The sequence below is a fragment of the Anoplolepis gracilipes genome, chromosome 11, assembly GCF_047496725.1.
Source record: "Anoplolepis gracilipes chromosome 11, ASM4749672v1, whole genome shotgun sequence".
In the NCBI taxonomy this organism is placed as follows: Eukaryota; Metazoa; Arthropoda; class Insecta; order Hymenoptera; family Formicidae; genus Anoplolepis; species Anoplolepis gracilipes.
In genome coordinates this window covers 11,486,554-11,510,109 of record NC_132980.1, presented here as the reverse complement: position 1 = coordinate 11,510,109, position 23,556 = coordinate 11,486,554, and the positions used below count along the sequence as shown (strand labels likewise).

The following is a 23,556-nucleotide window of genomic DNA, read 5'->3' as shown; positions in this document are numbered from 1 at the left end:
ATTAAGTATATTGTAACTATATATTGTATTTGTAATTTTTAAGAGCAATTATATTTATTCTAGGAAGTTTGGCGATCCATATATATAATGCGGAAATTTCAAAGTCAAATAATAAATTGGGCTTCTTGAAAGGTTTGTCGACAACGTGATGACAGTTGTCTATAAGAATAAAGAAGTCAGACTAAAAGTAGGTTTTATCTTACATCTTGCAATAGTTTAAAATATCAAGAATATCCCAGATAGCAAAAACAGTCATTTTAACATCAAAAAGATTACTTTTGCTACTTGAGATGTTATTAAAGCCACACACAGGAATTTTAAATTGTTCGAGAAAAATCGATATTATCTTTAAGAAGATAAGCAATAGGCCTCGTTACATAGTACGCTTATAATTAAACTAATAATGTAATTATTTCATTTTATTTAGCAAAATTATTTTGCATAATTATAAAATTATAAAGGAACATAGTACACACTCTGTTGAAGAGTGCAATTGGAAAATAATGAGAAACTGATAAAAATAATCCATTTGTAAAATTGCTTGTTCCTTTTTATGTAAATTTGTTTTTAACTAACTGAATTGTAGAATCCAAAGTGTGTAAAAACTCTTAAAATTACAACTCATTATCAGTTGGCACTTAAAATGCAAAGGGTTAAAAATAAAGATTTACTTTAAAAAAGATATTTTTATTGTATTATTTTTTTGAATAAAATAAATTTTATTAATATAAAATATATGTTGCTTACATTCTTTTAATAATCTCTGTATATTTAGTGTTACATTGTTTAAACATACATACAGTGAAATGCATGTATATGTCTTAAAGGGATGAAGGGAAATTTGAACTTTGCATATAAAATTTCAAATATGTGTGCTGTGTGTCCAAATCATAGTGAAACTTAAAAGAAGCTTTTTGTAAATGGGAACTGATAACAGTGATAAAAAAAAGCAGTACATTAACTGTGGTGTATTTTGAGCAATTCTACCTACATGGTTTAAAAAACAATATTCAATTTATAGAATGTTATGTGCAAGCATATGTGAACATAAGTAATTCTTCGATTCATTCTTCTTAAGTCTAAACCAATAGATTTATATTTAATAGATTGAACACTTTATTATATATAAATCACGACATATAATGGAGAATGTAAGACGATTGCTTCTTTTTTCTTCTTTTCCTCACTAATTGCACAATCGGACAAAGGAAGCATCAAAACTTGTATTATTCTCATTTGCTAATATCATCTTTAATCCCAATAACAGCACTCAAATTATTAATTATAAATCTATGAACTCCATTTTTATTGTTATATTACATCTATGCATTTTATATGCTTACGTGTTGTCAACAAATTTTTTTTTATATCAGAAATCAAAACCCCGCTCCTTGATCATATTTACATCTAATGCTATATCTAGACATTTTTAAATCGATTTGACATGAATTGGCAATACTGTCTTTGATTTAACCGGCCTTTTTTTAATAAAAAGAAAACAGTCCTCTATAAGATTACATATTTTTACAATAAAACTTCTCTAATTAAAATATGTATTCAAAAGTACATATTTTTATTATAGCAGAACTATGAAAAATTACTATTGTACAATGGTATTGTAAAACGTTACTGTTAAAAGCATCATTTTTTTCCATGTATATATAGAGAGAATTACGTAATTTCATTGCACTATAAATTGACATTTGTAAAATTGTCATGAGTAAAATATTATGTAACAAATTTCTTTAATAACTTAACAATGAATCATTGCAATATCTCGATATATACAGCAAAAATTTAATGTAGCAATAGATAACAAAATATAGCCTTATAACAAATAAAATTATATAATGTATTAACTATATTAATTATAATCTTATTTGTTATAATTTAATTCAATCTTAGTTGTAATGGTTATAGTAGTTCTTTAGTAAACACTTTCGTCGAATCATTATAAATTATAAATGTACAATGGAAACAATTACATTCCATTTTACCAAAATTATTCTAATCAAGCTATTTTAATGTTCCCCAGTTTTAATCCTCAATCTTATTCTAATGGTATATGCACTGTTGAAAATATTCTAATAGTCATACAACAAATGTGTGTATATAATAGGAAAGCAGTGGAAAAAGAAAATGTCAAGTTAAAACAACTGACTTGGGAAAAAATTTAGAATATAAAATTCTCTTTATAAAAGAGAAAAATAACTGTATAGTAAGTTTTCGTAACAAAAGAATTAGCTAAAGATTATAATTTCTTTATTTATATTTAAATAAAGCTAATTTTATATCATTCCAAACGGTTAAAACCTCGGTATTTTCGCTAAAAAAAAATTGTAAATTTTCTTGTCACAAAAAAATCGAGTACATTTAGTCTACATCTAATAGTAAAAAATGTTTCCTTGATTTCTCTTACTAAATCTGCTAGCAGTACAAACCACTGCCTTGATTCTCGATAATGTACTTTGTTAAATATTGTATCGATTTCTCGCTTAGTCCCAAGTTTGGTAATTCCTTCTCAAATTGTTCAAGTGTTCCCGCACCAGCTATATAACCATTCAATTTGGCTGCCAATGGAGAGGTACGCAAGATTTCTGGTGTAGTAAGACCTAGTGTTTCAATCAGCCATGGATGATTCTGTAGTCGATACTTCTGGTGGTAGCTGTACAAGATGGTATATGTATATATTTAACTATTAAATGTATGCTTTTACATTAAATCACATGCAATTTAATTTTAAAATTTATTTATAATTATGCAAAAGATTTGTATCTAATATATCAACATTTATTTGTAATTATAGTAAAGATTTATTGAAAATACTTGGAAAGATATTCAAAATTATGAAATATATAACTATTTCTGGTCAGAATAAGAAAATGTATCTAAATTTATGTTTTCAGAATAAAAGTCTAGAGAAGTAAAATTATATTCTATGACGTAAATTAGAAAAATGAGCATATTTGATTATGAAATAGTAACTTACTCTTCTGCAGGGTAAAATGTTGTAAACTTTTTAATCTCTGTGACAAAAACTTCTCCACGTTGTTTCTGTTCGTGCTCGCGGGATTTTTCAGCCAACAGCCGTTGCTCTTCGTCATGATACAAAACTAGTGACATGTACTGAAAATACATTTAGCGTTGGAATATTAATAATATCATATGCAAATAATATGAATTACACAAATTATTGAATATGAAAAGTGTTATTACATTTTTATTTTTCTACTGACAATAAATAATATATTATGAAATATAACTAATATATATCGCGATAAAATACCTGTCTTTTAATTTTTCTTGTTAAACCATACTCGTGATTATTCCAAAACAAGCTCAGCAAATGTGTATAGGACACTACTTCTGGATCATACTCAATATCAATGACCTCTGTATGATCTCCCCTACAAGAATTAACAATTAATAATACGATAATAATTACATACAATTTTATACATATTTATAAAGATCAAAAAAATTGGGATCGTGCTAAATAATAGATAATATGAAAAATTACATGTCTCTGTACGCAGGGAATTCCTTGGTGCCACCAGCGTAGCCCACACAAGTCCTGATAACTCCAGGTAGCGCTCCGAAGAGAGAATCTCCCGCCCAGAAGCAACCCATGCCGAAAGTGGCACGTTTACTCTTGAACTCCTCCAGCTGACCCGGCATTTTGCTAAATGGACATACATTATTGCGTTGAATGATCGGACACGTGAGGAACGCGCCACATTGATACGACGTAATAGAACAATTGTTCGCGAAAACAGCTCGAACCAGATATGGTAACATAACAGGTAACATCATACGATAAGATCGCGACATCCTTGTGTACATCAAATGAGCTGTCGGATTCGACCTAACCACGGACTCGACACACCGTCCTCCATATGATACTTCCACGGTAGCATGTGTCAAACCGGTATCGCGGCGATCGGGCGGTATCAAGTATGTGGTGGAGACGAAGATGGAGGCGAGCGGGAGCGGAGGAAAGCACGCGCTTGGCGCGCCTTTCCACTTATCTCGACCACTCCGAACACGTGTCGGACCTCGGACCGCCGGACTTGTCAGACGGGATCGCATCCGAGTGTTCCGAGGCCACTGCGAACACGTGTCGGACCTCGGATCGTCGGACTTGTCAGACGGGATCGCATCCGAGTGTTCCGAGGCCGTCACCGAGGCGGCGTTGCGCACGCATCGCCGAATGTGCGTGTCGTGTGCGTGTGGCCCGCGATGACCATGGTGCGGCCATAGTCCAAAACACGAAAGCCAGTGGCCAGTAGTGGCCAGCTGATTCGCAATCTGAATGTTTGCATTCGATTCGCGCGGATTTTCTAAGTATCAGGATGGGATAACTTATCGTCAGCTCTCAAACGTGTAAGTGAACGCGACAAAATTTCTTTCAATAATATATCGCTCTCGTTACATTTAAAAATTTTTTAAATCGATTTCTTTGATTTGGTCTTTGAGTTAGGTTAGGTTCTTTTAATAATTGACCGATCTTAATAATTGACAAAATAATTAAAGTAAACAATTTTACTATTACAACTTATAATGAATAGGTAAGTTAGTGAATAGCATAATTAAAAGATGATTTTAAAATGCAAAATAGCTTCGGTAAAACCGATACAATTACTTTGTGCGACAATATTGATGATGCTTGTTATATTACACTTTTATATCATTTTATAAGAGACTAAAGTTTTATGACATTTTTAACATTATATTTTCGTCTCTTTTTCTTCAACTAATCTGAAAGAGACGAAAATAGTTAAACCAAGATTAAATCTTAATTAAAAAAAATCGATGTCGGCAAAATCGGTCCTTAATATTTTTTTTACTAAAGAAAGATTATTTTAAATTTTACGCGCGCTACACACCCACACACACGCGCATATATATATGTACGCTTCCAATGCTTCTGTATCAAAAGTAAAATCGACATACAAGTATCACGTGGTCGGTAGTAGATGACTTTCAGTTATTTATCGATCAGTTATTTAATCATTCGAATAGCAACAAGCATTATATTGCTCTTTTCTCTATCCAAAAATTATCAGAGAGTTTCGTTGATTTATGATTTCGTTCTTAAGCTCACTAATAAACGCCGCCGACGCTTATCAGTTATTATTTATTAAAACTGTCGACATAAATAATCTGCGATTTCTTTCTTTGATTTTTATATCTTTACACAGGATTCTTACCACGTATCATCACATTTATCATTCTATGCAGTAAAAGTCTGAAATTGATTGCGATATCGCTGGCAATTTTTAGATGAAATCTGATAGCACATTCTGTATTCAAGCAGTTATAATTTTAATATAATATTATGTATATATGTAATTTGGCGCAACATCATATCTTTTGATAACTACGTTATTCAGTTAATATAATTAACGCACTTTTATTAATATAATCTAATCATGCAAGTAGAGCAAACTGAAAATATTATAATTACTGAAAAATCTCCGTAAAAATGAATGAAGATACGATATACACTGTGAATAAATCAATATCAAATATTGATAAAAGTATTTTCTACATATTTCGAAATATATAATTTTTATCTGGATATCTCTTATAATATTGACAAATAATAATTATCGTAAATTCTATGCATCAGGAATAAATAATCACATTGACATAAATTAAAAAATTAATTTGACTAAATTTGTTTGATTTATAATGTAAAATTTACTCATTTACAATTATTTAACAATTCGAATATCTTACAATTAGTATATTGCACGTGCGATATGTAATATACGTATATACAGTAGATACAGTAGATTTTAAAAAATTACAAATTGTAAAATTATTTATAAATCAGAACGTGTTGAAAGACAGCAAGACTCGGAATATTCCTTGCCAATGGTTCTTGTACATTACAACATCTGATTCTATAAATGTTCTTTCATACGCATTTTAGCATTGACAATTGTAGCGTCATCGCTACGAGAAAGAGATATAAATAGATTTTTGCTGAATTTTGAAAAAAATCTAACCTTTGATTTTCGACGACATTTAATAAAAGTGACCAAAATGATTCTAATTTTGATTACAGTTGGCAGAATTTCAAGGATAAGTGAAATTAAATGAAAATTAAAGCAAGTTGATGTGTAAGTCTTGATAACATTTTTTGACTTATTAAGAAAAGATCTCGAATCTATTATACAGTATCGAAATACATAAAAGATATAAATCTTTAGGTAAGAAATATTCATGAAACAAGACAAAATAAAAAAAGTTTTATAAAGAATGTTAAGCACGACATGTTAGGACGTTGAAACGTATTTTTTCTTATAAACATATTTTGAACATGTTTATTTTAAATACAATATAGAAACATGTTTTGACATCCTATATATGTAGAACATGTGTATATATATATATGTGTATATATATATATATATATATATATATATATATATATATATATATATATATATATATATATATATAAGAAAAAATCAATAAAATACAAATAAATAATATACAATATAGATAAACAACATATAATCATAATTGAAATTCGCGAGCATTAATTTGCAAGTTCATTATATAATTATTTTATGATTATGAAAATTATTGCAGACCAATGACAAAATTAGCAAAATAATGATAAATTTATAAAATTTTATGTTATAATATTAAAAGTATATTATACGGGGAGAGAGTATCTGATAAATTAAACCGTTACACATCTCTACAAAGTAAGTTTTAATTGCGTATAAAAATGTAGTGAAATAGATAAAGATATAAATAATTTCGATTATTTTAAACATTTTTAGAATTTCCAAAAAATATGATAGACTGAAATTTCATCTTTTATCTTAAGCATTATTTTGTATTACCTGGAATTTTATCGGGATGCCAGAGAAAAATTTATCTATTAATGTGTCGGTAGAACCAAACTTCTTCGAATAGCACGAACCCTTTGAAAATGAACTCTTACGGACTTCTTACGGAATTAGAGTAATGAAACTTACTGCGGTATGCTATGGACAGCACCCAGTTTTTATGTCCGTCACAACCAGACATATCTCTCTCCCCACCAAACTGTTTCTTCTTTATTCTCCCACTCTGTATATTAGACGGCTCTGCGATTCGTTCGTGCGTTTCATTAGATATATTTTCTCGTTTTTACATTTTTCTCTTATTTTACAAGCCATTATATGACAGAATAAAAGAATGATAAAAATAAAATTATTAAGTAACGTCAAACTTATTAACTTGACAATAGATAAATTGTTTTTTTACCGTGTGACTCGAGAAGAGGAGGAGACTATTGTATTACGTAATACGTATATATTCCTCAGATTGAAAGCGTTTTGATCATTATTTAAGAATTTTATTTTTATCATTCCTTTATGTCGTCATTAGCTTATAAAATAAAAGAAAAATACACGAGAAAAATAAGAAAAAGATCTCCTGAAAACGGCGCGAGCAAATCGCATAGTCATCTACCAATATACGAAGTGGTAGAATAAAGAAGAAACGATTTATTATTTTATTCTATCATTATATTCGTGGATTCTCTATTATAAATTCAATGCAAAATTCAGAAGCATACACGTATTATAATTTTTTAAAAATTAATAAAAATAAAAACACTTTGAAAAATTTTTTTAGAGATTTTATTAATAAATATATATATGGCGTGTTTTTTTGTTCCTATAGAAACATTTTTTACAGATTTTATTTTTTTTTAAATTGTAATGTACAATAATTTTACATTAAGTTTATATTATATCTTGAAGATCAGGTATTTAATTACCTGATGAAAATTGATTTCATATTTATTTTTGAATTAGCTATTATATATGTACAAGTTGTGCATTGTGCATCGGGACGTCTGGGATTAGCATTTCAATATGTCTATTGTCTATATAAATATCTGCAAAAAACTGACAATAAGAACATACCCAGGTAGCACTGTTCGTTTTATAAACGTTTTCCAAACGTATCTAATACGAAAAGATACGTTTAGAAAACGTTTATTAAACGAACATGTGCTACTTGGGTACTTAGTGCGCACCAGTCTACAGTCTTGATCCAAATTCACCATTAATTAAATTTTTCATGATTATTATTTAAATTTACATATTTATGAATACAAACTGCTCGCATTATACCGCGGAATCGATCCTTACTTTAAAACACTTTCCATTTCTCGCTATTTGAAAGAGAAACAAGAAAAGAATCTAAGATTATATGCATGTAAAAAAATATATATTCAAATAAAGGTTTAAAATTTCATCTTATCGAATACTATAGTTAGCTGATTTCAATCACTAGATAGCTAAAGTAAACATCAAAAAGCAACCATTACAAATTTGTTGAGTCTTTATTTTGTGTACATACTTTTTGTGCTGTAAAAACAAGAAAATCATATTTATTTATATTTCATGTTCTTATTATATAGATAAAATTATGTTTTAAAAATAATTACTAAATATATAATATTAATTCTTTATAAATTGTTGTATAACTATTTTTTAAAATTATTTTAGATAATGTTTTGTTAATTTTTATAAGATTTTTATAAGATATTTTATTTTGTTATGTTAAATATAATTTCTCTTTTTATAATTTTTTTATAATTGTTTTAATAATTTATATTTTTTAATAAATACAAAATGTGAAATGCACAATTAATACTTTTACTGTATAGTATATAGTACATGTAAACATTGTCTTAATTTGTCTATTTGTTATATAGTCTGATTATATAATTCTTTTTTTGTGAAAGAGCTCCAATATAAATTAAAAAAATATTTGTATACGAACACAACGGGCGTAAGATTACCTGTAAATTCTAATTTTAGATATCTTAGAGTCTTAGAGTATCGGAGTAAGTATTAAAAAGTATTAATCTAAACATGTATATATTTTATAATATATATAGTTATACTTTTTAATGCAAATTTTATATCGTTTTATATAAAAGAATGTCAAGAAAAAATATTCGTAATGATTTACTAATCTACTAAACTACAATTTGTAACTAAATGTTTATATATATTTTTATATTGTTTATATTTTGTATTACGTAACATATTATATGATACAAAAAATATATAAAAAATAATCTTTAATGATTTGATCTTTCGAAAATTTGTTGTTACAATTCGAAAGAAATTGTTAGATATGTACGCGTTTCAATGAGAATAATTATTTGTCTGATGTAACATAATATTATAAATTTGTCACGTTTCAGCTGGAGGAAAATGATTATTCGACGCCATTGACCTCGTAACTGTTAGACACTGTTGATTGAGGGCACTAGATTAACTTCTTGCAAGTAGTATCTCTTAAAAAGAATTTCATATTGATTTTAATCTTTGGTGTGTAATGAAATATCACACCAAAAATTATTAATATATAAACAATAACAAAACAAAAATATTAAATGAAAAAAAAGAATAATAAAATAAATTATCGTTTATTTTTAGATAATAGTTAATAATTTAGATGTCCTATCTTTTTCTTATATTGCTAGTGTTCAATTTTATTTGATTATTTAAGAGAAAGGAAAAATCGAATAAACAATGTTATAAAAGGATATTAGAAAGGATTTAGAGCTTTATATCAAATATTTCAAATGTGTGTGAGGTAATACAAGAAATAGGTTTGTTTCTCATACAAAGCACCATCTTTAATCGAATGCGATTTGAACAATAAAAGATCCTAATAAGAAATTAACAATATAGATATGTAGAAATTAATAATATAGATAAAAAAATATATAGATATTTTTGTCACATTGCGTTGGTTAGAGAACACTGTCACTTGTGTGTAAAATAGATTATATATAAAATATATAAAATACAATCAAAATCTATAAAAACAGATTATTTTTGGAGTTCTCCCTTAAAATATATTTTACCTAAAATAGAATTAGATAACGACATGATAATTCCGATATTAGTGACATTAATCATTAAAGATATCGAAGTGTTTAGCTTTATATTACGTATTCAAAGTGATATGAAGACTCGAAATATGAAGTGTCATATTTTTAAGTAATTAAAAAAATAATGGAAGACATAATGAGTAATCGACAGAAAATCTATAATGAAATTATTTCCATTGAAATATTATATTGAGATTATATTGTATCTTTCATCGGACAATTTATTTCTGAATAAAATAAATTACATCTAGATATTCCTTTCGCGTAGATATTGTTGAAAATGAATTTGACAGACACAAAGATACAAAGACAATATTTATTATTTGATTATTGAATATCATGTAATATTTAAGAGCATGCTCTTGTTTATTGGCAATTGGTGGCTCTAATGAAACTCAATAGGGCGCGATGGTTGCATCAGAAGAGGCAAATTATGCATATATGCTTGATCAATCAGTTCTCAATTGGAAGTCGACTGATGTAATCTTCCTCCTCTGGTCGCTAAGCTATCGTACCGCACATACCGCTCGTATCATTATGACTCTCATCATCCGGCTTATTATCAGTTACTATTCAGTTTCTGACCTGCTATGCGTCTGGTTAGATCTTACACGAGTGAGAATCGCACTCTCATGCTGATAACAAGTCGGAATGATTCACAAAAGGATGACAGTTGAAGAGGAAGGAAACAGCCTGTGTGAAAATGGTATATAATAATACAAATTATATTTTAAAGTAAGTATATATACAAAGTGCACATATTGTAACATGTCATGCATGGAACAGAAAATTCAGAAAGAAGAAAATCTATTTAATTGTTTAGAAAAATATTAAATAACAAAATATGTATTTATAAATTACTCACAGGTATCTCAAGTCGATAATGTATTGAAAAATTAATTAATATTTATACAATATAAGAAACATAGGAAATAATTGTTAATCGAGAACATATGAAATTTTGATATAATTTGATAAGAGTGACACGTGTGTCTGAGGATCAGAAATAATATTAAAATATAAAATAACATATATACAGTGATTTTATTTTTATATGTATAACGTTACTATATATATATTACAATACCATAACAGGTGATAGATGTCACATAAATTCGTTTCAAATACAGCCATTGAAATCAATCTTCGCCATAACATTCATACTCAAACCAAATATAAACAATACCTTTACCACATTGGAATAATCATGGCAATATAAAAATTTTACAATTAATACAATTGTAAGATTTAGGATAAATTACGAAATACGATCGCAGTCGAGAGTCACGCAGAATGTTTATTTATTGCATCGCAGAGGAATGTACGAGTGTTTATTTGTACTATTTACTCCCATCAAAAAGTTTCTTTAAAATTTCAATATTGTTTGACACAAAGTATATAAAAAAAAAAAAAAAAAAAAAAAAAAAACTATGCCCGTTCGCCAAAATGGATTATTTCATTCTACTTATGATCTTGCACGCATAATTTCGAAATTTCTTACTATTGTACTCCATTTTGATTATTGGATCTGGCGTTATATATAAATTTTTTGCGTAAAATTACACATTTTACATACTTGTGTATTTCGAACAATATCGATACAAAATATCGAAGTTAAACTTAAACGCCTTAAACATCGTCAAAGGCGTAAAACAGGTGCAATTTGTAAATCATATAAATGTGATGTCCGCGACTTGCTATACATATACGCAAAACGAAGAATTCTGTAAAGTCTATAGTTATAATATAGATAAATACCACATATCAAAATTTACAAATAATTTTTAAATCGATATAAAAAACAGTTTTCACTTAATTCTCTTATAGCTAGAGTCTCATAGAAAACATTGGAAGTTTGTTTGATAGTCTTATACCTGTTTACGGAGATATATTAGAAAAAAAATTCGCATCTAAGCAATATCTCTACAAATGTAGTAATACACATTTCTTACTCTTTAAATTGTATATAATCTCTATACATTTCTTTTAATTATAGCAATAAATAAAAATAAAAGTCTGTACAATACTTAAACGTTTTAGGCGTTGAAGAGTTGTAAATAATTTAAAGAAAAATGCAATATCTCTGCTAATGTGTAAGTACACGTTTTCTACTAAGTTTATCGTAACAAGGTGTTCTCATTTGTTGACATCAAGCTTATTTAAGCAATCCACGATTTCGTCATAATTGCAGGAAAAAATTATTTCGTTACGAGATTTAAGTACATCTCGGCCGTTCGAGCATTATCAGAATAATGCCTCGCGATAATTGTCACGAATTTAAAGTTGTCAACAAGCTGCAGATATTAATTCCGATGTATGTACATTAACATACATGTATCTCATATGTACATCTCAAGTACATATATATATCGCGATATATATGATATATATATGATATTAAAAATATATATAATAAAAAATAATCACACATCGGAATTGGATTAAATGTATGTAAGATTTGAAAATTGTAGAAATTTAAGAACACAGCATTTGGAGTCATCTCTGAAAAAAAAAAAAAAAAAAATACTAAAAGATAATCGCAAGAACACATTCTCATTTTTTTTCTTTCTTTTCTTTTTTTTTTTTTTTTTTTTTGCAAGAAACGCGAACATTCGGTCTATATAAATGTTGTCGCGCGCAATAGTGTGAGGAAAAGGAGGGAAAACGAAATTGAAAAAGAGGCTTACGTTAATAAATGCGCGTTACATGACGGTGCAGCAGTTCTTCTCCGTGTGATTGTCGCCGACGATCTCGCTGGTATTGCCGGTAAAGCGTTGGGTAAAGTCGTCGGCGCTGAGCTCAGAATTGGAGATGGATGAGACTGGCATCGGGATACCGTTTCCATTAGCGTCCAACGAACCACCGGATATGTGCCGATTCTGCGCCCGTTGCTTCTTCAGATCTGATAAGGATTTGACGAAAACAACGGACACATGTATGTTGATCTTGCCGTTGGTATCGCTGTCTGTAGCGTAAATCGGCGACTGCTGCTGACTGCCGACCGGTGGGTCAAGCCCTGTCACTGCTATCAGGCAAACACGTAAAAATCCAATGTGCTACTCCCCCTCCCGCGTCAAAGACGTGCCGACTTTTTCGATCGACGCAATCGCCACTTTTCCGTCCCTCCACCTTTATCCCACTTTCTATTCCTATGCACTGATTACGATTAAAAAATAAAAGAAAAAAAACGAGGATGTCAACTATGAATCTCATGCGCCAAGCCTCTGACATGCTCTTTTTTTTAGCAACAAGCATTTCGAAAACATTGCATCAAAAAGGACCACCATATGCATATTTCGGTATATACGTACACAGTATATTACTAAATGATATTTATAATAAACGTGATTATAAGTGGTTGCGTTTTACGCAAGCAAAACTAATAAATATGAAAGAGAGAGACAGAGAGACAATATGTGTATATAGTAAATACGGCTGTTATGTTACAAAGAGCAGGAAACTGTTTAAACAACTATGATACATCATCTGTATGTCTTTTCACATTTTTACTACAATGGAATTTCTCCAATGATTTAACAGCTACTACAAACGATTGATCTAATTATACTTGCGCATTATTGTTTTAATGGGCATGATCTATCATCGAGATTTCTTATCAAATTGAAAAACAAAGTGATAATTTTTAGAATATTTCATCTAGAGCACAGTATTATTATTATTTAGGAAACGTAAATATAAAGGTTCACTGATAATTTGTCTATCAATGGCTTGTCCTTTCACTATATCTGATATGTTCTTTTTATTTTTTTTGTAATTGATTACCTCAATAAAATGAAAAAAGTTATAATATGACTCCACCATTTTTTCAATTCGGTATAAATAATATAATAGATATAAAGCATTTTTTGATTAGCGAATAGTTTGCTATCGACTTTCAATACGTTTCAAAAATGTAGAATTCGATAACAAATATACATAAAAATTCGTAGAGAACTGCGATCACAACTTTGTCATGCTTTAGGCCCAAAATTCGCTCATTATACTATGAACGCATTATCCGACAAAAGTTTACCAAACGGAAAGTAACAGTCTTCTAAATATATACTTACTCTAAAAAAACCAAAACCTGCACATAATACTATATATATATAAAGAGTATAGATTAATATATCTTTCAAAATTCTACTTATTGTGCGTCCTACTAGTACGGTATGTATAATTTTTTTTTTTAAATCGTATAGGCTCCAGTTTATGTAAGAAAGTATAGAAACAATTCGACATATCTACAGTAAATATTGTTCGTTTGATTATTATTCTATTGTGCTTGTTAGTGGCCGCTAAGCTTTGCTAACGCGCGGTCCACAAACATATATGCTAAGAAAGCCATTATCATTTAGGTCTTATCAAAGAGATTAAATGTAGATAAAATGAGATGTGACGTGTGTATGTGTGCACATTTTAACTTTTTTTTTTTTTTTTTTTTTTTTTTTAAAGAAAAAAATGCATTGTTTTTGCATAGCAAACGTAGATATTTTACGTACACTATGAGCGAGTAACTTTTGGCGTATCGTGTGATGTGTATGATATAAAAAAGATAACATAATTAAATGCATTGTAGAAATCGTGAAGTGTAATAATTAAAGAAATAGGAAAGTGACGTAGAAAACTAACCTCGCAATTATTCAGGAGCACGCAATAGTGAAAAAAAAGAAAAAGCTGGTAAATAATCGAACGAGCTAACACAGTGAGTTTAACACAGTACATTTATGGCGAGTTTGTAACAGATTAATATACAATCTATATATACTTGGGACTATTTAATCTTCCAAAACTAATCAATTCTCTTCTCTCTCTCTATTATATATATATATATATATATATACATATATATATATATATATATATATATATATATATATATATGAATTTATATACAATCTTTTTCAATTTTATATTTACATATACTTTCCTATGTTTCCTTTGGACTTTGGGGATAAATGAGCATGATATGTGTATATATATATATATATATATATATGCACAATTATATATATATACATATGTGCAATTTTGTATCACGGCACGATCGAGATATATTTTCCAGAAGTCTCTCCGCATAAAAAGCTACCATTTATTACAATATTCTACTGAACCACAACCATTGCAAGTAAGAATACATTTGGAATGTACCTGAATCTTTATCAACATCTTCATGAAGAAAAGACTCATTGTCTTTTCCTTCAGGACCTTTTCGTACTGCTGCTGTCAATGTGCTAGAATCAGTCTCGTGATCTCCTACATCCTGTGTACTATTCTCCAATGGCGGAATACTAGATGCAGGAGCAACATATGTCTGAAATTATTATTCATTTATTTTCAAATTTCAACATTTAACATTAATTTCTTATATATATATATATATTGAGAAAAAAAATTAGAAAATAGATATTAGATATTATTAGTTCTCGAAATTGTTATACCTGTTGTGCTTGTAACCTAAAACGCGCTTCTTCTTGGGCATCTTTTTTAGTAGTAAGAACTTTGTCTCGAATAGACGTTCGACGCACGCTCTGTGTCCGTGTATTTATGCTCTGCGATCTGCGTACTCTCCGTCCCTGCGCTTCCCGAAGCCGTTTACTCTCTTGTTCCGTTTTCAATTCCACTATTCTCTCCCTAATTTCTGGATCTTCGCATATATCTGTATCATATTAATAGGATATGAAAAAAATTGAACATGCATGTAATATAAATCAAAATGAATCGACAATATTTACCCGCAGGAGTTTCATCGTGCTTATTCTTTGCATTGAGATCTGCTCCATTCTGCACTAATAACTCAAGTACTTCCAACTGCAACAATATCATATATATAATATATTAGATTAATATTTAGATTTTGTTCTTTTTAGAAAAATATTAAGCTTACATGTCCCCAACATGCAGCTGCATGAACCGGCTGCCACTTGTCATTATCCTCTACATCTGTTGATACATGTTGATCAAGAAGAAATTCTACAACTCGTAAGTACCCATTTGCTGCTGCAATGTGAAGCTGTAAAAATGAAAATTATGATATAATTATAATTGTAAATAATTTATTAATAATTTTGTTTTTAGATTAATAAATCTGAACACGTACAGGTGTAGCACCTTGATGATCCTTATATTCAAGATCACCTCCTAAAGAAGTAATTTTTTGCAAATCCCGTAACATTTGAACCTCGGTTGAGGCTCTTGTTTCATCTATTAATTCTTGAGTAACTCCTCGTCTCGCCATTTCTCCTATATGTTATAAAAACATAATTTATATGAATACATTATACTTTATTATTTCTACTGTATATACTTGAAAATGACAATCTCTAAATATTTAAGAAATGTTACAGCGCCTAAAATCTTATCACCTTCGATGCAATCCAATGTTTTTTCATCTTCGCAAATATCATATGGCATATTGCCATCAGCGTTAACAGCTAATAAATTTGCACCCCTGGCAATAAGATATTTGACTAAGTGTAAGTGACCACATGTAGCAGCAGCGTGTAATGGTGTCCATTTCTCACTATCTTCTGCATTGACATTAGCACCAAATTCAATAAGTAACTTCATCATTTCTTCATTGTCGTCTATGCAACATTGATGCAGTGCCGTTAAACCATCTTCGTTTGTCGAGTCTGGATTTACACCTTTCTTCAAAAGTCGCCTCACTAAAACGAAACAAATGTTTCCAACATGACAGTAATATTTATATTTCCTAGTAGATCATTTTTATTTCTTATATAATATCTTTATCAATCTCTTACCTTCATCAATATCGTTTCTTGCAGCAGCTTCTAATAACATAACACTATCACTAAAATATATGTGCCGCTTATTACTTGTATGCCTAGTTTGGTGCCGTAACCATTCCTTTTCACGTTGTCTCCATACTTTCAGTTGCTGTAGTCTACGATGACGTGCCAAATGTAACCGTTCTTGCGTCGTCAGTCTTTCAACGTGTACCATTTCTGCTACTAGCTCTGAGTGTTCCATTGTTATGTGTTTGTAATTTTTGCAACTATATCTATCTGTTAACAGAGAAAAAAAGAAAACATCATTAAATATAAGCCTACATATTTGGTGTTTATACATAATACATACATACATACATATGCATGCATAATGCAAATGTATCAAAAGAAATGAAAAATCTGCTCCAGAAAAAACATGCATATAAATTTTTAATGGTCAAATTGATCAGAAGAGTCTCTTATATTTATTTTCACTAACCACACATTTAAAAAAAAAACAAAAAAACATTTAATCATAATAATTAGAAGATTCTGTACAATGAACAAAACAAATTTTACCTTTACGGTTACAAAGCCAAGATCTCATTCTCAGATAATTTAAACTTTTTGAATAAATACTGGACATTATTCTGGTATATATAGAATTTTCACTTATTTCAACAATGCATATGCAACTTGATTGATTTTCCCGAGTTATCTGGCAGGAGTGATAGCACATTTTACTTTAATGCTCTGTAAAACTTATCAAGTACTTAGGTAAGTAAACATAAAATGTTTACACATATGTTTGTACATGCTGAAAAGCTTTCTAGAAATAGTAATGATAATTTAATGCTGATATGTGTTTTTTTAAGATTGTTGAGTTGCTACACATGGGATTTTTTCTTTTGGAAAATAAGATAATCTGTCTTAGGTTTTTTTTTTTTTTTTAACTTCTTATAAGAAAAATGATAATATTCAATAAAAAAAAATAAAGATTACATTTCTAAAAGAATATTTAATAAATAATATCAATTTGCAGAGAGAAATCAATTCTCTATATAAAAATAAATCGGAATGTAATTAATACCTCATGCATATGTAATGTACAAAAATTTTATTAGATTATATATATATCTGTGTAATATGCAAATGTAATGAACTCTATTTTTAATCTCTCAACACAGTTAATACATTACATCATTGGATATAAGATTGTACACATTTAAACATTCTAACTGTACATTGGCAACATAAGTTTGATATCTTTCAGAGATAATTTGTAAATAACACAAACACCTTGCATATTACTCATTCAAAATGTATAACACTTATTTTTTCAAGAAATAATAAAGATTTATGAAAAGAAATGAATAATATTGAAGAAATCACGGTAATTATATTAAAATGTATAAAAATATATAATTGATTTTATACAAGATAATTGCTTAAAATACGAGCATTTTATTTTATTACACAATGTTCAATAATCAATCCATAAAATTAGCATCTGCACATTACTTTTATCAATCATTAAAGTAATCGGTAAAGGATTCGTGGTATTCTTTCCTAGTTCATATCGCGAACGATTAAACGTGAGCACACGGTGAAAAACATAGCGAGCGAGCGAGAGAGAGAGCGAATGGATTTTACTTCCTGCCAATTACATCGCTCGGTGAGGGTACCGAAGCCATCGCGATCAAGGCCAGGGGCCAGGACGAGCGGTGCGTATCGCGCAGGATCTCTCGTGGAGTAAGGCAGGAAGGTAGGATAAGAAAATCGCGGGGAGGATGAGAAATGGTCGAGATGGACGATCGAACGTGATGGAGGTTTTTTTTTCTCCGTGAAAAATCAAGGAGGCGAGTGACGTATATCGTGACAATTTTCTCTCTTTACTTACGTGTGCGAGCGCGCGACGGTGGTTCGACACGCGGCGTCGGCGTCGGCGGCGGCGATGGTGGTCCGCTTTCCTTCCTCCCCCGTTCCCTCCGCGCTCGCGATCTCGCCAACGGAATGTAACGACGAGCGACGGTGACGACGGTGACCCGGACTTCATTCACGTCGCGCTACGCGCCTCCGTCCGCATGATTTTACGCCATAATCCGCGGCCCGTCACTCGGACACAATTTCGACGAGGCCTCCGCCGGAATCGACGTTACCGCCGCCACTGATGGAAATACACTCGCTCGCGCGCGCGTTTCCCGTACCTGGCAGCGCGTGCAGCCACGACGGAAACGTCTACCTGTCGTCCGCCATTTTTAAACTACCTTGTGAGAGAGATCGCGCCCGCTCCCGCTCCCGCGCACGTCTCGCCTCGCCTCGCCTCGCCTCTCGCCTCTCGCCTCGCCTCGCCTCGCCTAGTCTCGTTTCGTCTCGTCTCGTCTCGTCTCGTCTCGCCTCGCCTCGCCTCGTCTCGCCTCGCCTCGTCTCGCCTCTCGCGTCACTCCTCACCGCGCCGCCCCTCTCCCCCCCCTCACCGCGCCTGTTTAGACTATCGGCAGCCGGCAGCAAGCTCGTTTCAGCTGGCTCGCATCGCGAATCGCGAGCGAACACACGCGCTCGCCCTCGTCCGCCGAAGCGTGATTCGTGATTTAGCGCGATCTTGGTTGATCTCGCATCTCGCGCTCGCGCGGACGCGAACGGCCAGCAACGGCACTTCCGCCTCGCCTGCGACGATGATTGCACAGCCGCGAGAAACGAGAGAGACGGCCGTTGCGTAACCGTTCTGCATTATACGCCAGCCAGGTCGATAAGCGAGGTGTATCGGCCTCCCCTCGTTATTCGCGTGACGTCGGAATTCTCGATCTATCTGGCCGGAGCTTGTTAATGATATAAATAAATAAAAAGACCGAGTGACAGCTACGCCCCGATGAGTTTTGAAAACGCGGTTTGGAGCTAAAACTGTTTTTTTTTTTTTTTTTTTTTTTTTTTCTTCTTTCTCTCTACTTGCTGCTTTTTTATGTCAGATTGCCTCGCTGATTAATATGTGCATTTCTGATATTTAGATCGCGTTCTACATTTCACGTATATTCACTTCCGTCCATTCGACATATATACATACATTTATAATTATGTACGAAAAATTTGGTAACAAAAGAAGAGTCATGAGAATTCAAGTACCATTGACATAATGCGAAATTATGTGTTCATAATACACGTACACACCTACGCTTTTTCACATTCTTTCTTTTCGTAATTAAGCTTTTGTCAAATATATAGTACATTGAGTATAAATTCAATCTATATATATACTTGTACATATAAGAATAAGCAAATATTTTGGTAAATAATATATGCAAATTAAATAAGTTGCAAGAATAATGAACGTTTCGTATCGGAAAGCTCTTCATAAGAAGAGTGCAATATTTGTCGAAAATGCATCGCGATTGTAAAAATTGAATCGACTTTCAGGCTGTCATTTAATTTTAAAAGATTTACATTTTAAAAGAAAACTATAAATCTAAATTGCACGACCTCGTATGCTCGTTGAATTAATGTTATCAAATTTTCAATATGTATATTATATACGTACAAAAAAAAATTTATACATGTATGTTGTATGATTTATTAAACATAAACTGATAATAAATTAATTAGCTCTGAAGGTTACTTGACTTCTGACGCGCGTTTCCGGCATCAGCTGACAATAGAGCGCATGCTTGTTCGCTGTCATTCATCCGATCACGCTCGATATCGCGTTCAAGTTATTTGATCCCCCGGTTCAAGCAGATAAAAGTGCAAATTTTATCGCGTTCCACGTGTCTTGTACTCTAGTTGCCGCGAACGACCTTGAGGTGCCAGGTGCCACTCGTCGATCCATCTCGCCGTTATCTGCCGATATGGAAGGATACCGCGGCAGCGGGGCGCATCTCGCGGTTGTCGCTGGCGTTTTCGCGACTGCCGGCAGCCTCCTGGGTAAACTCGCCGGCGCTGACACATCGTCATCGTCATTGGTGAGTTGGCGCTAAATTCGTATCGTCAATACAAAAAAAAAAAAAAAAAGAAAAAAAAAATAATAATAATCGAAAATAACAATAAAGAAAATACATTAAGAGATCTTCGTTTTCTCTTTTTTTGCAAAACAAAATTAATTTATATTCGAAAATATAAAACGAGCGATAGAAAATTGAATTGAAGATTCGAGACGAAATAATTCTAGAGTAATGTAATGTTTGTACTTTTACTTTATTTTATATCTTACTCTTTATGTACTTAAATCATATTTATTATGTTACTATTTTCATGCAAAAAGGCGTCATTATTACTAAAAGGAGTGCTTCTGGTCTTTATGATCGTGTGCAACACCGTGGGATGCACGTTTTTTGTCAAAGCGCTTCATAGCAGCGGATCTTCTTTGCCGGTGACGGTCGCCAGTGCAGCTACAAACTATATTTGTTCAGTGAGTTGTTAAATCTTATAAATAATACTTATTTTTATCGAACAAGTTAAATATAATACAATCTTAATTTTAATAATTTTTTAATAAATTTTTGCGGGATTTTAATTTAAAAAAATCTATTTTTAACAATACCAATAGTTGTTTGCAAGAAAAAAAAATTTAACAAAATTATTATGTACATGCTTTAACAGAATCTTAATTTGTGACTGAAAAAACGATGATTTCCCCGATATTACGTTAAAGAAAAATCATCAATTAATTAATTTAAGGCAAGAACATTATCTTCATGCTTCTCGTAAAAGGAAACTAGAACATTGCGAGAAACATGCGGGATAAATTTATTGGAAAAAGTTTTGACAAAATATAGTGAGATATAGAATGGCAGAGAAGAATATAATGTATGAAAAAGAATATTTGTCAGGCCGCGTATACACACACACACACAATTGTTCATCTATGGTTAACAATATAATCAGATTAATATATTTCCGAGAGTCGGTTCGCAATGAGTGAAAGTTGTTTCGTGAACTAGACGCAATTCCGCGAGCGTGCACAATGCGGTCATAGCAATTATACGTGCACAGCTACATGGCGATTGAAGGAAAGCAGTATACGATATGATACATGCTATTGAAACGCAATCTAGATATAGTAGTGCACTTTATGCATACACGCAGGAATTATTACACGATCAATAGAATATTTTGTTCGCCATCTCCTTCACACTGACAGAATATATTATATTATATTCTGTTTTTCTTTCGCGTTTTCCGTAAAAATTATATACTCCTCTCATTTATACGTTAAATTTTACGGGTACTATTATTTTTAGCTTATAGAGTTAGAAATAGAAAATGACACACATCTTTCACAATTTTATAAATTGTAATATTTCTATAATTTTCTGTGAAAATTTATTTAATCTGCAGCCCGTCGGTAGCGTGACCGCATATTGATTTTGTCGGCGTTAAACATTTACGAGATTAAGTTTGGATTTGTAAGACTATAGGAACTAGCAATCTCTCTGACTAGCAGTCTTCGAAAAGTAAAGATACAGTTATATATTTGTCGTATAGTTTGTTCTGTATGTATGTCAGCTGTCAAACACATGGTTTGTCAATCTCATCGTTAATCATCAGTACCTTTTTTACAAGCGATATACAAATGTAAAAATAAGAAAAGATTATTTTTGTAGAAAGGATGATTATTTATATCTATTAGATAAAAATTACAAGTTTTCACAGTCTAAATTTTTCTATTTTACTTGAATGTATCAATGAATGGGATATAATTACCAATATAAATTAAAGACCATTATATTATGCGTAATGTATTATGTTAAAATAACTAATATATTTCAATATTACGTTTGAATTTTAGATTGTGAAATAAAAATATAAAATACAACAAAATCAACATGTCGATAGATATTTTTCTTTTGTATAGTTGAAACTATTCACAGCTTAAACCTTAAAAAAGAAATATAAGTATATTATAACATTTTGCTAGTCTATTCTATTTTTCAGATATTCTGCGAGCCTGTAAAACTTTAATGAATTTTTAATTTTTATTAAAGGCTTTTGTAGGCTTCATTGTGTTTGACGAAACTACATCGTTGGTCTGGTGGTGCGGAACTTCCTTAGTACTTCTCGGTTTGATTTTGATATGTTACGTTCCCGATGAAAAGGATATTCTCGTCGAGAAAAAATTAAAAGTTCAATAATCAGCGCGCAACGATTTTTATATTAAAAGTATTACAATGTTATAACACGACTTACTTTTACTTTTATATTATACTTTTTTATATTGATGTGGCTATCAATATCCACCACGTATTCTTATTGTAAATTTATTATATCGTTGAAGAATAAACTATATTGGTAAATTCTCCACTACATATATAAGATTAAAGTATCAATAGATATTATGTGAATGCTATTTAAATGATGTATTATAATGATATAATGTATATACATGTATGATATAATATATATATACATTTACTTTAGAGTACTATAGAATTATCTCGTCATAAATTTATTATAAATAAAACTTTATCTATATAATTTTTTAACTCAGTTTAAGAATATATAATTTTTTATTATATATTTTTAGAACTATGTATTTATAGTGATTTTTTTTCTACGTAAATTACTGATAATTTTGAAGTTATAAACGTCGATATAATTGCCCAAACGATAAATCACATACAATATATGCATACACACACATACCCTCATGTATTATTAAATATATACATATAGAGATATGTTTATTATTTATTTATTAAATTTATTAAATTGAATTATCAGATTGAATAGTATAAAGGAAGTCATAGTATAAAATTTATCGTGATAGGAAGACAGAAATATTCCATCAGTCTAAATAGAAAAAAAATGATTTAAGGACATAAAAAAATTACATGTAATTGCATTTTTTATAAATGAGACTACATAATTTTTATTTAATTTATTAATTCTTTTCATTATCCCGATATAAAA

The 23,556-nt window shown here is 30.6% G+C and overlaps 3 protein-coding genes across 10 annotated transcripts; 1 reads left to right on the top strand and 2 right to left on the bottom strand.

Moving 5' to 3' along the window:
• Positions 1 to 953: 953 nt before the first annotated feature.
• On the bottom strand, positions 954 to 7,003 carry Msra (methionine sulphoxide reductase A). Of its 3 annotated transcripts, none has more exons than XM_072901585.1 (5): positions 6,864 to 7,003; positions 3,521 to 3,682; positions 3,287 to 3,407; positions 2,990 to 3,126; positions 954 to 2,665 (listed from the first exon to the last, which is right to left on the bottom strand). In XM_072901585.1, the coding sequence occupies exons 2-5, from the start codon at positions 3,676 to 3,678 to the stop codon at positions 2,428 to 2,430; spliced, it is 654 nt and encodes a 217-aa protein (XP_072757686.1). In that variant the 5' UTR covers positions 3,679 to 3,682; positions 6,864 to 7,003; the 3' UTR covers positions 954 to 2,427. The 3 variants fall into 3 exon arrangements, with proteins under 3 accessions (XP_072757686.1, XP_072757687.1, XP_072757685.1); XM_072901586.1 differs by lacking the exon at positions 6,864 to 7,003 and adding an exon at positions 3,816 to 3,944; XM_072901584.1 differs by lacking the exon at positions 6,864 to 7,003 and having other exon boundaries at positions 3,521 to 4,189.
• LOC140670806 (transmembrane protein 42) lies at positions 4,290 to 22,984 on the top strand. Of its 3 annotated transcripts, none has more exons than XM_072901590.1 (4): positions 4,290 to 4,383; positions 20,431 to 20,609; positions 20,909 to 21,055; positions 22,632 to 22,983. In XM_072901590.1, the coding sequence occupies exons 2-4, from the start codon at positions 20,496 to 20,498 to the stop codon at positions 22,776 to 22,778; spliced, it is 408 nt and encodes a 135-aa protein (XP_072757691.1). In that variant the 5' UTR covers positions 4,290 to 4,383; positions 20,431 to 20,495; the 3' UTR covers positions 22,779 to 22,983. The 3 variants fall into 3 exon arrangements, with proteins under 3 accessions (XP_072757691.1, XP_072757688.1, XP_072757689.1); XM_072901587.1 differs by lacking the exon at positions 4,290 to 4,383 and adding an exon at positions 18,128 to 18,380 and having other exon boundaries at positions 22,632 to 22,984; XM_072901588.1 differs by lacking the exon at positions 4,290 to 4,383 and adding an exon at positions 18,140 to 18,421.
• Mypt-75d (Myosin phosphatase targeting subunit 75D) lies at positions 10,951 to 18,938 on the bottom strand. 4 transcript variants are annotated; one of them, XM_072901580.1, is made up of 10 exons: positions 17,236 to 17,493; positions 16,690 to 16,953; positions 16,291 to 16,593; positions 16,026 to 16,168; positions 15,813 to 15,938; positions 15,661 to 15,736; positions 15,367 to 15,584; positions 15,077 to 15,239; positions 12,613 to 12,950; positions 10,951 to 12,427 (listed from the first exon to the last, which is right to left on the bottom strand). In XM_072901580.1, the coding sequence occupies exons 1-9, from the start codon at positions 17,393 to 17,395 to the stop codon at positions 12,628 to 12,630; spliced, it is 1,776 nt and encodes a 591-aa protein (XP_072757681.1). In that variant the 5' UTR covers positions 17,396 to 17,493; the 3' UTR covers positions 10,951 to 12,427; positions 12,613 to 12,627. The 4 variants fall into 4 exon arrangements, with proteins under 4 accessions (XP_072757681.1, XP_072757683.1, XP_072757682.1 ...); XM_072901582.1 differs by lacking the exons at positions 10,951 to 12,427; positions 17,236 to 17,493 and adding an exon at positions 18,557 to 18,938 and having other exon boundaries at positions 12,434 to 12,950; XM_072901581.1 differs by lacking the exon at positions 10,951 to 12,427 and having other exon boundaries at positions 12,434 to 12,947.
• Positions 22,985 to 23,556: the final 572 nt, after the last annotated feature.